At 42.0% G+C, this 12,693-nt stretch overlaps 1 protein-coding gene across 2 annotated transcripts in view; it reads right to left on the minus strand.

Annotated features, from left to right (window-relative positions):
* Positions 1–12,693, minus strand: part of ttyh3a (tweety family member 3a) — an 84,592-nt gene that overhangs the window by 40,055 nt on the left and 31,844 nt on the right. For both annotated transcript variants that reach the window (XM_061905264.1, XM_061905265.1), the window contains exons 6-8: positions 11,368–11,463; positions 5,388–5,460; positions 3,698–3,773 (exon numbers count right to left, since the gene is read on the minus strand). In XM_061905264.1, coding sequence (XP_061761248.1) covers positions 3,698–3,773; positions 5,388–5,460; positions 11,368–11,463 — 245 coding nt within the window. The remainder of the gene's footprint in view (positions 1–3,697; positions 3,774–5,387; positions 5,461–11,367; positions 11,464–12,693) is intronic.

Genomic DNA, 12,693 nt, shown 5'->3' on the forward strand with positions numbered 1-12,693 from the left:
ATCTGCGTTCAAAGGACTCCGGCTTATTAGTGATTCCTAAAGCCCCCAAAAAGTCTGCGGGCTATAGAGCGTTTTCCGTTTGGGCTCCAGTACTCTGGAATGCCCTCCCGGTAACAGTTCGAGATGCTACCTCAGTAGAAGCATTTAAGTCTCACCTTAAAACTCATCTGTATACTCTAGCCTTTAAATAGACCTCCTTTTTAAACCAGTTGATCTGCCGCTTCTTTTCTTTTTTCTCCTATGTGCCCCCCCTCCCTTGTGGAGGGGGTCCGGTCCAATGACCATGGATGAAGTACTGGCTGTCCAGAGTCGAGACCCAGGATGGACCGCTCGCCTGTGTATCGGTTGGGGACATCTCTACGCTGCTGATCCACCTCCGCTTGTGATGGTTTCCTGTGGACGGGACTCTCGCTGCTGTCTTGGATCCGCTTTGAACTGAACTCTGGCGGCTGTGTTGGAGCCACTATGGATTGAACTTTCACAGTATCATGTTAGACCCGCTCGACATCCATTGCTTTCTGTCCCCTAGAGGGGGGTGGGGTTTCCCACATCTGAGGTCCTCTCCAAGGTTTCTCAGTCAGCATTGTCACTGGCATCCCACTGGATGTGAATTCTCCCTGCCCACTGGGTGTGAGTTTTTCTTGCCCTTTTGTGGGTTCTTCCGAGGATGTTGTAGTCGTAATGATTTGTGCAGTCATCAATCAATCAATCAATGTTTATTTATATTGCCCCAAATCACAAATGTCTCAAAGGACTGCACAAATCTGCGTTCCTTTGAGACATTTGTGATTTGGGGCTATATAAATAAACATTGATTGATTTGACACTATTTCCACATTCACCCAAGGACACAACAGACGTGACAAGGTTGGTAGAAGGTGGGGATTGAACCAGGAACCCTCAGATTGCTGGCACGGCCACTCTCCCAACCGCGCACGCCGTTAGTTAAGAGAAGAACATACATTTTTTATAGGATTCTTAAGCATTACATCATCGTTTTTCCCGCTGATGATGCTGCCATTGATCCAAAGAAAGTCAAATTGATGGGGAGGGATAATAGCTCAGACTGAAAAGAGCAAATGCTCACCCTTCCATCATATGTTGTTTTTTAATAGATTGTTAATGAGTTGAAGGACTGCGCTTCTTTTGGGAACAATACAAAACAAAACCGCTGACTAAATTTCAGAACATGTGATTTTTTTTATTATTTCGTGCTCAAAATGCATATATTTTTGTTAGAGTACAGGTACACGTTTTGACACACAGTTTTCAAGTACGTAAAAATGCCCGCAAATGGCGATTTCGTTGCAGGAATGAGAATAATAAAAAATGAAACCTTCCACCTCCATGCTCAGACCCTAATGTTTTGATGATCGTTACGTTTCTGAACTCTGTTACATCTTACTGTACTTTCTCATCGGCTCTCTGTATTGCCCACACAAGTTAATAACAGGGGTGCATGATAAAGTTTGGACGGAAAATTGTCGGGCTGACATGATTCTATCAATCCAGTCCCCTTATCCGAAGACTAATTTTGTCCTTACCCAAAACTCATGACCATAGGTGAGGATGGGAACGTAGATTGACCAGTAAATTGAGAGCTTTGCCTTCCGGCTCAGCTCCTTTTTCACCACTACGGATCTCTAAGCTGCTCCACCTCAATGCCCCCACGCCGGTCCCTCAGGTCAGCTGATCAGCTGATCCTGGAGGTACCCAAATCAAAGCGCAAGCTCAGAGGGGACAGAGCCTTCTCTGTTGCGGGTCCAAAATCTCTGGAACGATCTCCCTCTCATTTTGTGAGACAGGCCCCTTCTTTGGCTATTTTTAAGACCCTACTTAAAACCCATTTTTATTCACAGGCTTTTAACCCAGCATAAGACTTTAAATTGTTAGGGTAATTTGTATTTGCTATTTCAATGTGTTTTTTACATCTGTTTTAAATGTTATTTTTTTAGTCTGTCCTTTGTGGTGTACAGCCCTTTGTTCTTCAACTGCGGTTGTTTTTAAAGGGCTTTTTAAATAAAGTTGGTATGGTATGGTATGCTATGGATACACGGTCCGCATCACTACGATCCTGTAAGTGCTTTATATTATGTTTTTTTTTCAAATGTAACTGTGAAGGAGCTATTGTAAGTTTACAAGCTGGGCTGAAAGAGGACCAACAAATACTAAGTGATGTGCAAGCAAGCACACGTCAATGCTGACTCATGAGACGTTTCAGAAGATAACCACATCTGTCACAAACAATATCAAGAGCAGCACATTTCCTGAAGTGAACACAGTTTGTTTTCATGCTGCTAAAAAAAACCCTAATAACAAGCATGAAGCAAACTTGTCTATGGTTCTTTACGGTTAGTTCTGGATCACATTTCCACCTTCAATCAATCAATCAATCAATGTTTACTTATATAGCCCTAAATCACTAGTGTCTCAAAGGGCTGCACAAACCACTACGACATCCTCGGTAGGCCCACATAAGGGCAAGGAAAACTCACACCCAGTGGGACGTCGGTGACAATAATGACTATGAGAACATGATACTGTGATACTGATGATACTGATGACTATGAGAACATATGAGAACATGATACTGTGAAAGATCAATCCATAATGGATCCAACACAGTCGCGAGAGTCCAGTCCAAAGCGGATCCAACACAGCAGCGAGAGTCCCGTTCACAGCGGAGCCAGTAGGAAACCATCCCAAGCGGAGGCTGATCAGCAGCGCAGAGATGTCCCCAGCCGATACACAGGCGAGCAGTACATGGCCACCGGATCGGACCGGACTCCCTCCACAAAGGAGAGTGGGACATAAAAGAAAAAGAAAAGAAACGGCAGATCAACTGGTCTAAAAAGGGAGTCTATTTAAAGGCTAGAGTATACAAATGAGTTTTAAGGTGAGACTTAAATGCTTCTACTAAGGTGGCATCTCGAACTGTTACCGGGAGGGCATTCCAGAGTACTGGAGCCCGAAATGAAAAAGCGCAGACTTTTTTTGGGCTTTGGGGATCACTAATAAGCCGGAGTCCTTTGAACGCAGATTTCTTGCCGGGACATATGGTACAATACAATCGGCAAGATAGGATGGAGCTAGACCGTGTAGTATTCGAACAAAGCTTTGGTTGTGACTCATGCCAATTGTGATTGTTGATAAAAAATCGAAAAGGAATCACATGACTGCTTCAAAGAATACAGCTTGTGCAAGCTCAATAAAAATTGGCCTATTCCCTGCAGCTTTTGTCAAACGCTTGGATTTTCAACCACAAGGGCATCCAATTTTTAGAACAGATTTTTAGCCTTTAGCGGTGAGGAAAAATAGAACATGTCCGAAATACTTTGACAACAGTGGAGTCTATTGAACTATTCCATTCATCTTATTTGCCTCTACACAAGCCTCTCTGTCTTTAAAAAAAAAAGGTCTTTCTGCAACCATGCCTCATCGTTTTTGACCAATTACTAGAATGAGCTGTAGTCTATAGAAGCTTCTGTTCAGCCTAAAATGGTATCCCGTTGCCCTGTGACACGGCTGGCAGCCACTACTCGGGGCTTTTTTCATAAGCGGCGCAAAAGCCCTGCTCTTTAGAACAATGACATCTCACTGCTGCGCAATAATCGCGGCATTGAGCGCAGGGAAAAAGGAAATGGAGAAGGCCACTTTAGAGATGATGGTGAGAACACAACGTGCAAAATAATCCTACCTTGATTGATGACTCCATGCTGGTCTGCTAGTTGGATTACGTACATGTCAGGAGCCACGCAGAAGTCACTGGAGGTCTGGGAGAGTTGAAAAGATGAAGGATGTCACATAAAATACAGAAAGATATCATTTATACCAGTGGTTCTCAACCTTTTCCCTGTGCACATTTGTCTAATTCAAGTTACACCCTAATCAGAACAAAGCATTTTTGGTTGAAAAAAAGAGATAAAGAGGTAAAATACAGCCCTATGTCATCAGTTTCTGATTTATTAAATTGTATAACAGTGCAAAATATTGCTCATTTGTAGTGGTCTTTCTTGAATTATTTGGAAAAAAAGTTATAAAAATAACTAAAAACTTGTTGAAAAATAAACAAGTGATTCAATTATAAATAAAGATTTCCACACATAGAAGTAATCAACTTAAAGTGTCCTCTCTGGGGATTGTAATAGAGATCCATCGGGATTCATCAACTTCATTCTAAACATTTCTTCACAAAAAAAAAGAACTCTTTAACATCAATATTTATGGAACAATTGAAACTTTAGCCTGAACATTTGGTCCTATTAAGGTACTGCATTTTCATGTGCTTGTGTGTCCCTTCAATACCTTAATAGGACCAAATGTTCAGGCTAAAGTTTCAATTGTTCCATAAATATTGATGTTAAAGAGTTATTTTTTTTAGAAGCATTTAAGTCTCACCTTAAAACTCATTTGTATACTCTAGCTTTTAAATAGATCTCCTTTTTAGACCAGTTGATCTGCCGCTTCTTTTCTTTTTTCTCCTATGTCCCCCCCTCCCTTGTGGAGGGGGCCCGGTCCGATGACAATGGATGAAGTACTGGCTGTCTAGAGTCGAGACCCAGGATGGACCGCTCGCCTGTGTATCGGTTGGGGACATCTCTACGCTGCTGATCCGCCTCCGCTTGAGATGGTTTCCTGTGGACGGGACTCTCGCTGCTGTCTTGGATCCGCTTTGAACTGAACTCTCACGGCTGTGTTGGAGCCACTATGGATTGAACTTTGACAGTATCATGTTAGACCCGCTCGACATCCATTGCTTTCGGTCCCCTAGAGGGGGGGGTTGCCCACATTTGAGGTCCTCTCCAAGGTTTCTCATAGTCAGCATTGTCACTGGCGTCCCACTGGATGTGAATTCTCCCTGCCCACTGGGTGTGAGTTTTCCTTGCCCTTTTGTGGGTTCTTCCGAGGGTGTCGTAGTCAAAATGGTTTGTGCAGTCCTTTGAGACATTTGTGATTTAGGGCTATATAAATAAACATGGATTGATTGAATAGTAGCTCTGTTTATTGTTGCTGGGTCAAGTTTGGTTCTGGAATTGGATTGCATTGTTAAGGTATTGCTGTGTATTGTTTTGTTGAATTGAATAAAAATAAAAAAATAAAAAAATATATATATATATATATATATATATATATATATATATATATATATATATATATATATATAGCTGTCAACACTGAATATTGCATTGTTGCAGTTTATGAACTTACATTCATATTTTGTTGAAGTATTATTCAATAAATATATTTATAAAAGGATTTTTGAATTGTTGCTATTTTTAGAATATTTAAAAAAAAATCTCACGTACCCCATGGCATACCTTCAAGTACCCCCAGGGGTACGCGTACCCCCATTTGAGAACCACTGATCTATACAGATTCAAACCTACCACAGAGGCGGCGATTTCCAGACCGAGCGAGGCCCAACTGACCACCAGCGCCAAAACACCAAACAAGCACACCCTGTCAAGAGAAGCACACCATTGAAACTGTAAAAGTGATACAGTCTTGAAGAATGTACTTAGACTTATGTATATCTACATCATTTAATAATACTGCAATCATGCTTTTACGGATACTGTACAATGGTGCATCAATTTAGGAGTATTTTGAGATAAAATCTCTGCTTTTTGCTATGCTTCAAGTTGTGAGCATAAATTGGAAGTAGGAGCCTCCCCATAACCATACTTGCCAACCTCCGAATTGTGGAGGTGGGGGGGGTTCAGTGGTAGCGGGGTTGTATATTGTAGCGTCCCGGAAGAGTTAGTGCTGCAAGGGTTTCTGGGTATTTGTTCTGTTGTGTTTATGTTGTATTACGGTGCGGATGTTCTCCCAAAACGTGTTTGTCATTCTTGTTTGTTGTGGGTTCACAGAGTGGCGCATATTTGTAACTGTGTTATATACATACGACCACCCTCAGTGTGACCTGTATGGCTGTAGTTCAAGAATGCCTTGCATTCACTTATGTGTGTGTAATAGCTGCTTATATTATGTGGCTGGTACGGCACGCTGTTTGTATTTAGAAGAAGCGGACGTGGCGACAGGTTGTAGAGGACGCCAAAGTATTAGGCATTGAAAGTAAACAGGTTTTTAAAAATAATATTTTATCTGAGTCTTTAAATTACCGTATTTTTCGGAGTATAAATCGCTCCAAAGTATAAGTCGCACCTGCCGAAAATGCGAAATAAAGAAAGAAAAAAACATATATAAGTCGCACTGGAGTATAAGTCGCATTTTGGGGGGAAATTTATTTGATAAAACTCAACACCAAGAATAGACATTTGAGAGGCAATTTAAAATAAATAAAGAATAGTGAACAACAGGCTGAATAAGTGTACGTTATATGAGGCATAAATAACTAACTGCTATGTTAACCTAACATATTATGGTAAGAATCATTCAAATAACTATAACATATAGAACATGCTATACGTTTACCAAACTATCTGTCACTCCTAATCGATAAATCCCATGAAATCTTATACGTCTAGTCTCTTACGTGAATGAGCTAAATAATATTATTTGATATTTTACGGTAATGTGTTAATAATTTCACACACAAGTCGCTGCTGAGTATAAATCGCACCCCTGGCCAAACTATGAAAAAAACTACGACTTATAATCGGAAAAATACGGTAGTTTGCTCGTTGATGATTTTGTTTGGTTTTATATTGTATAGTTATATTTACATGGTAATAATTATTCTGGGAATGGAAATTGTTTGCCTGTTTTCTTATTGATGCTTTTATTTTTTTCTGTATCGAGTAGTTATAATTATATGCTTTTACTTGTAATTGTATTGAGTTGTGGACCCCAGGAAGTGGGTTGTTGGGGAAAACAGCTAATGGGGATCCTTAATTAAAAATTATAAATAAATAAAGGCAATGCCTTTAAGGCACGCCCCTGATATTGTTCTACTGGTGGAACTCGGGAGAAATTCGGGAGAATGGTTGCCCCGGGAGATTTTCGGGAGGGGCACTGAAATTCGGGAGTCTCCCGGGAAAATCGGGAAGGTTGGAAAGTATGCCACTATAGCTCGGTTGGTAGAGTGGCCGTGCCAGCAACTTGATGGTTGCAGGTTCGATTCCCGCTTCCGCCATCCTAGTCACTACCGTTGTGTCCTTGGGCAAGACACTTTACCCACGTGCTCCCAGTGCCACCCACACTGGTTTAAATGTAACTTAGATATTGGGTTTCACTATGTAAAGAAAGCGCTTTGAGTCACTAGAGAAAAGCGCTATATAAATATAATTCACTTCACTTCACATCACTTGTGGGCATACGGACTGTTGGAACAAACCCCATAAGATCCACCCCTAAAACATCCGGTCATACTAGCAAGCATTAGCTTATAGCTAGAAGTCCGCATACATTTTTTTCTTCAACTATGGGAACGGGGAATGTGAGCGTGACAGAGTGCTGAGGAAAACAATCAGATGATATTCATTGAACTAAAGAAATAATAGGAAATTATCAAAAACGTGACAGACCTGGCAAGGCAATGGTAGTCGGTAGACTACCATTGGCGTTAGCTGTCGCGAGCTGACTAGCCCAACTTGTGACAACCCTAAGCTAAAGTATACAATCCACGGTGAACTGGTTGAGGCGCATACTAGATTTAGCCCTTTAGCTAGTCCTCCACCCCAGTCTACCGGGTACCACACCTTATATAGGCGACTCCATTACGTGGAACATAAATCTTAGCAAACCAGCCATAGTTTAGTGTATTCCTGGAACCAGAGCACCTGACATTGAAGGTAGTCTCAGGGAGCTGACTCGCAACATGCCTCGTAAACACGTATGACAGGCTAATTGCGTCACTAGCTACGTGAACATAGTTGTACATGTCGGCTCCCATGACTCTATGATGAGACAGTCAGAGACTATAAAGACTAACATAGCAAGGGTTGTAATCTCGCTAGAAAGATGTTCTGGCATCGAGTATTTGTCTCTGGCCACCTGCCTATGAGACGCAATGATGAGAGGTATGGCAGATAAGTCTCGCTTAACAAGTGGCTCTCTAGTTTTTGTAGAGATCCTGGACTAACGTTTTATTGATAATCGGCCCTTTTTCTAGGTCAAACCAGGCTTGCTGAGGGACGGCCTCCAGTGTGTCCAGAAATATAGACCACTATTTGAGTTAACCCTGACTAACTACACTAGAGCATGCTCGGACACAGGCTATTACAGTGTCTGCTGGTCCAGGTGAAGAGTCAGTTAAGCTAGAACTAACAAACCATGTGATCAAACTTATTTAAGGTGCACGACACAAAATAAACTCATTGTTATTAACATCAGTACTACGGATACCATCCATCCATTTTCTACCACTTATTCCCTTTTGGGTTGGCGGGGGGCGCTGGCGCCTATCTCAGCTACAATCGGGCGGAAGGCGGCGTACACCCTGGACAAGTCGCCACCTCATCACAGGGCCAACACAGATAGACATTCACATTCACACACTAGGGCCAATTTAGTGTTGTCAATCAACCTATCCCCAGGTGCATGTTTTTGGAAGTGGGAGGAACCCACGCATTCACGGGAAGAACATGCAAACTCCACACAGAAAGATCCCAAACCTGGGATTGAACCCAGGACCTTCGTATTGTGAGGCAGACGCACTAACCCCTCTGCCACCGTGAAGCCACTACGTATACCATTAAAAAAAATCCTCAAAAAAGCACTCTATCTATAATATGAGCTTTTTAAACATCATATCATTGTCTCCCAAAACATTGACTAATGAGGTCATTAGAGGCAACAATCTTACCGCCATTGGTCCCAGCAAAACCTTGCTAAAACCAGATTAATTTTTCCTACCTAACGAGGCATCCCGTCTCCCTTAAAAGGTGCGGAGGGGTCACACTAATGTCCAATCAAAACCTTAATCTTACCCCTAACTTAAGTAAAACATATGAATCATTTGAGGTGCTCACTATGAGGTCTGCCACACTGATTTGACCAATCTAAGTGTACAAGCACGAAATGATGAAGCCTCCTCGGATGAGCGGCGAAACGTCTTCTAAGACAAACCTAACAGTCCATTTGCGATCGATTGAATGCCCCGTTTTTAGGGGTATGGAAGTATACAGGGGGCAAGCTCGCTCTTGAGTGGCTCTTCTCTCAAAACTGGAGCCAACAAGATGATTGCCACGTTTAGTACTCAAAAACAGGTTCTAGGGCAGGGGTAGGGAACCTATGGCTCGGGAGCCAGATGTGGCTCTTTTGATGACTACATCTAGCTCTCGGATAAATCTGAGCTGACACTGCTTAACACGATAAGTAGTGAGTAATTCCACTTGTAATCAAAGTTTTAAAAGTAACGTTCAAAATATAAAACGTGCTCATGCATTTGAATCCATCCATCCTTTTTCCTACCGCACTTGTTCAAGAAGTTGCATTAAGGGTACGAAGTGATTTATTTATTATTGGTTAGTTTAGGGCTTGCCCTCCCGGGGGTTCTTCAGACATGAGAGCCTGTTTCAGGGTTGCAATATTTTTTATTTTTCAATAAGTCTCTCCGTTTTTGTCTTTTTCTCTTTCGTTCTCGCTCGCACTCTGGCTCCAGCCCCAACCCAGTCTCTCCTCCAGGGCGACAGGTGATTAGATAACAAGGCCCAGGTGGGCCATCTACGCACCTGTCGCTGATTTCGAGGCCGGCCCTGGCACACCCCGCTTCGCTGCAGGCCCGCATACCACGCCCCCTCCACAGTTAGCTTCAGAATAACAATGTTATCACAAAGAATAAGAGACTTATTATACTGTAGGAATTGGTCTCACTTAAAAATGCACGCGTTTAGTTGTGTTCAGTGTCGAAAAAAATATTATATGGCTCTTGCAGAAATATATTTTAAGATATTTGGATTCTTGGCTCTCTCAGCCAAAAAGGTTCCCGACCCCTGTTCTAGGGACACATTTTAATGTTAGAACATTGTTATTATGCATTATATATTTTGTGTCCCATTAAATTGGGCGGATAAAACAGTAGCCATCAGCTAAGCCTTGGGCGCAAACCAGTGACCAAAAAATCCCCAGCAATGGCTAAAAGCCCTGAGCTGTCAGTTCATTGTCTAGCGTTGCTCTTAAGGTGTCAGGAAGTGAGGAAGTCCACGCACCGCCACACTAGGTGGCATCCATTATACAAATATTCTTAAAGGGGAACATTATCACCAGACCTATGTAAGCGTCAATATATACCTTGATGGTGCAGAAAAAAGACCATTTATTTTTTTTAACCGATTTCCGAACTCTAAATGGGTGAATTTTGGCGAAATAAACGCCTTTCTGTTTATCGCTTTGGAGGCGAAGACGTCAGAATGTGACGTCGCCGAGGTAACACACCCACCATTTTCATTTTCAACACATTACAAACACCGGGTCTCAGCTCTGTTATTTTCCATTTTTTTGACTATTTTTTGGAACCTTGGACCCATCATGCCTCGTCGGTGTGTTGTCGGAGGGTGTAACAACACTAACAGGGAGGGATTCAAGTTGCACCACTGGCCCGAAGATGCCAAAGTGTCTGCCGCCAGACCCCCATTGAATGTGCCAGAGTGTCTCCACATTTGACCGGCGGTGCTAAAGCAGACATGGCACAGAGATGTATGGATAACCTGCAGATCCATTTGCAACGATGGTCAACGACATCACAAAGGTGAGTTTTGTTGATGTTGACTGCCAGCTAATCGATGCTATCATGCTACGCTAATCGATGCTAACATGCTATTTACCGGCGGTGCTAATGCAGACATGGTACAGAGATGTATGGATAACCTGCAGATGCATTTGCAACTATATTACGTTTCCTCCCACCCACATTTAATGCAAAACAAACACTTACCAATCGACGGGTTTAAGTTGCTCCAGTGTCAAAAGATGCGAAAGTCCTGATCGTTTGGTCCGAACATTTTACCGGCGATGCTAACGCAGCTATTCGGCCATGCTATGGCTATGAATAGCGTCAATAGCTATTCGCTCAATAGCTTCAGTTTCTTCTTCAATACTTTCATACTCCAACCATCTGTTTCAATACATGCGTAATCTGTTGAATCGCTTAAATCGCTGAAATCCGAGTCTGAATCCGAGCTAATGTCACTATATCTTGCTGTGGTATTCCCATTGTTTGTTTACATTGGCAGCACTGTGTGACGTCACAGGGAAATGGCCAGTGTCTTCGCAGAGAGCGAAAATAAGGCACTTTAAAGCTTTATTTGGGGATATTCCGAGACCGGTAACATTTTGAAAAAAACTTCAAAAAATACAACAAGCCACTGGGAACAGATTTTTATTGTTTTTAACCCTTTTGAAATTGTGATAATGTTCCCCTTTAACTGTGAGCCAGTTACATGCAATCTCATGGTGGAAACTTACCCAATGAGGGTGCCTTTGGAGTTTCGAATGAGGCCAAACAGCACCAGCAGACAAATGAGGATATCGAACAGCAGCAGACCAAGGTAGCCCAGCCACCTGTAAGCATACATAAACAAAAAAATAGTGAGCGATACTATAGGGCTGGGCGTATAGTAGCGCCGGGTTTGTCTCTATGCGATATAGAAAATGCATATATCGTGATATTCGAGTATATGTTAGCTGCGGGCATTACACTCTTTCTTGTCTGCTTCTCACAGAGACATAAAACAAGCGCACCTTCTTACATACGTCACATACGTATACACACTCGCGGAGCAGAGAGGTAGCGGCATGGGTAACGTTAGCTGTGGTGCGAGTGGTAGTACGAGAGAAAGAAGGTGCGAATCTGGAAACAAATGAAGGAAGAATTAATTCCCAAGAAAAACAGCAGGGGGTTCATCGTCTGGCGGTGGTTTGGCTTCAAGCGGGAATATGTCGAACAGACAACCGTAATTTGTCAAGTGTGGGGAAAAAACGTTGCTACAAAAAGTAGCATTACTGCTAATTTGTAGCATCATTTGAAAAGTCACCCGCTAGAGAATGAGTGTTTGAAACTCCGCATGTCAACATCTCCGTTCGGTGCCACACCAACAAAATGCCGAGGCAACCATTTCCACATCAACACCGTATGAAAACAAAATAGTCAACAACAGAAGGCAATAACGTCCGCAGGAACCTACCACATAGCGAAGGACATACACTATTTGATTTCCTATTATGCAGCTCATTTTTATTTGACAGTTATTGAAATATCTTGTGTGCCGTCATGCAAAAAAGTGCACTTTATTTGTTTTAAACTATTGTAGTGGCGTTCTGTACAAAAAGTGCACTTTAATTTAGTGTTGTTTTGATATGTCATCTTAGTGACATCATGCACAAAAGTGCATTCGTAGCTTTTTTTAAAATGTCTCTGACAATCTTGCACTTTCTGTTTTGAAACGACATGAATGTTTGTGCCACTGCTTAATAAATACAGTTTTGGTCAATTGACTTAGTTGTGATTTCCCTCTCTGCATGAAAGTTTAAAATGAGCATATATTAATGCAGTATGAAGAAGCATGTTTTAATGTAGACACATAGAATCATCATACTGCTGTGATTATATGCATCAAGTGTTCATTCAAAGCTAAGGCAAAATATGGAGATATATATCGTGTATCGTGACATTGCCTAAAAATATCAAGATATTTAAAAAAGGCCATATCGCCCAGCCCTACGCTGCTATCACATAATTATTATTTTGTCAATCACTGATTCTGCATACTGTAGCAGACCACTGAAGAACCT

The sequence above is a fragment of the Nerophis ophidion genome, linkage group LG07 (assembly GCF_033978795.1).
Source record: "Nerophis ophidion isolate RoL-2023_Sa linkage group LG07, RoL_Noph_v1.0, whole genome shotgun sequence".
Classification (NCBI taxonomy): domain Eukaryota; kingdom Metazoa; phylum Chordata; class Actinopteri; order Syngnathiformes; family Syngnathidae; genus Nerophis; species Nerophis ophidion.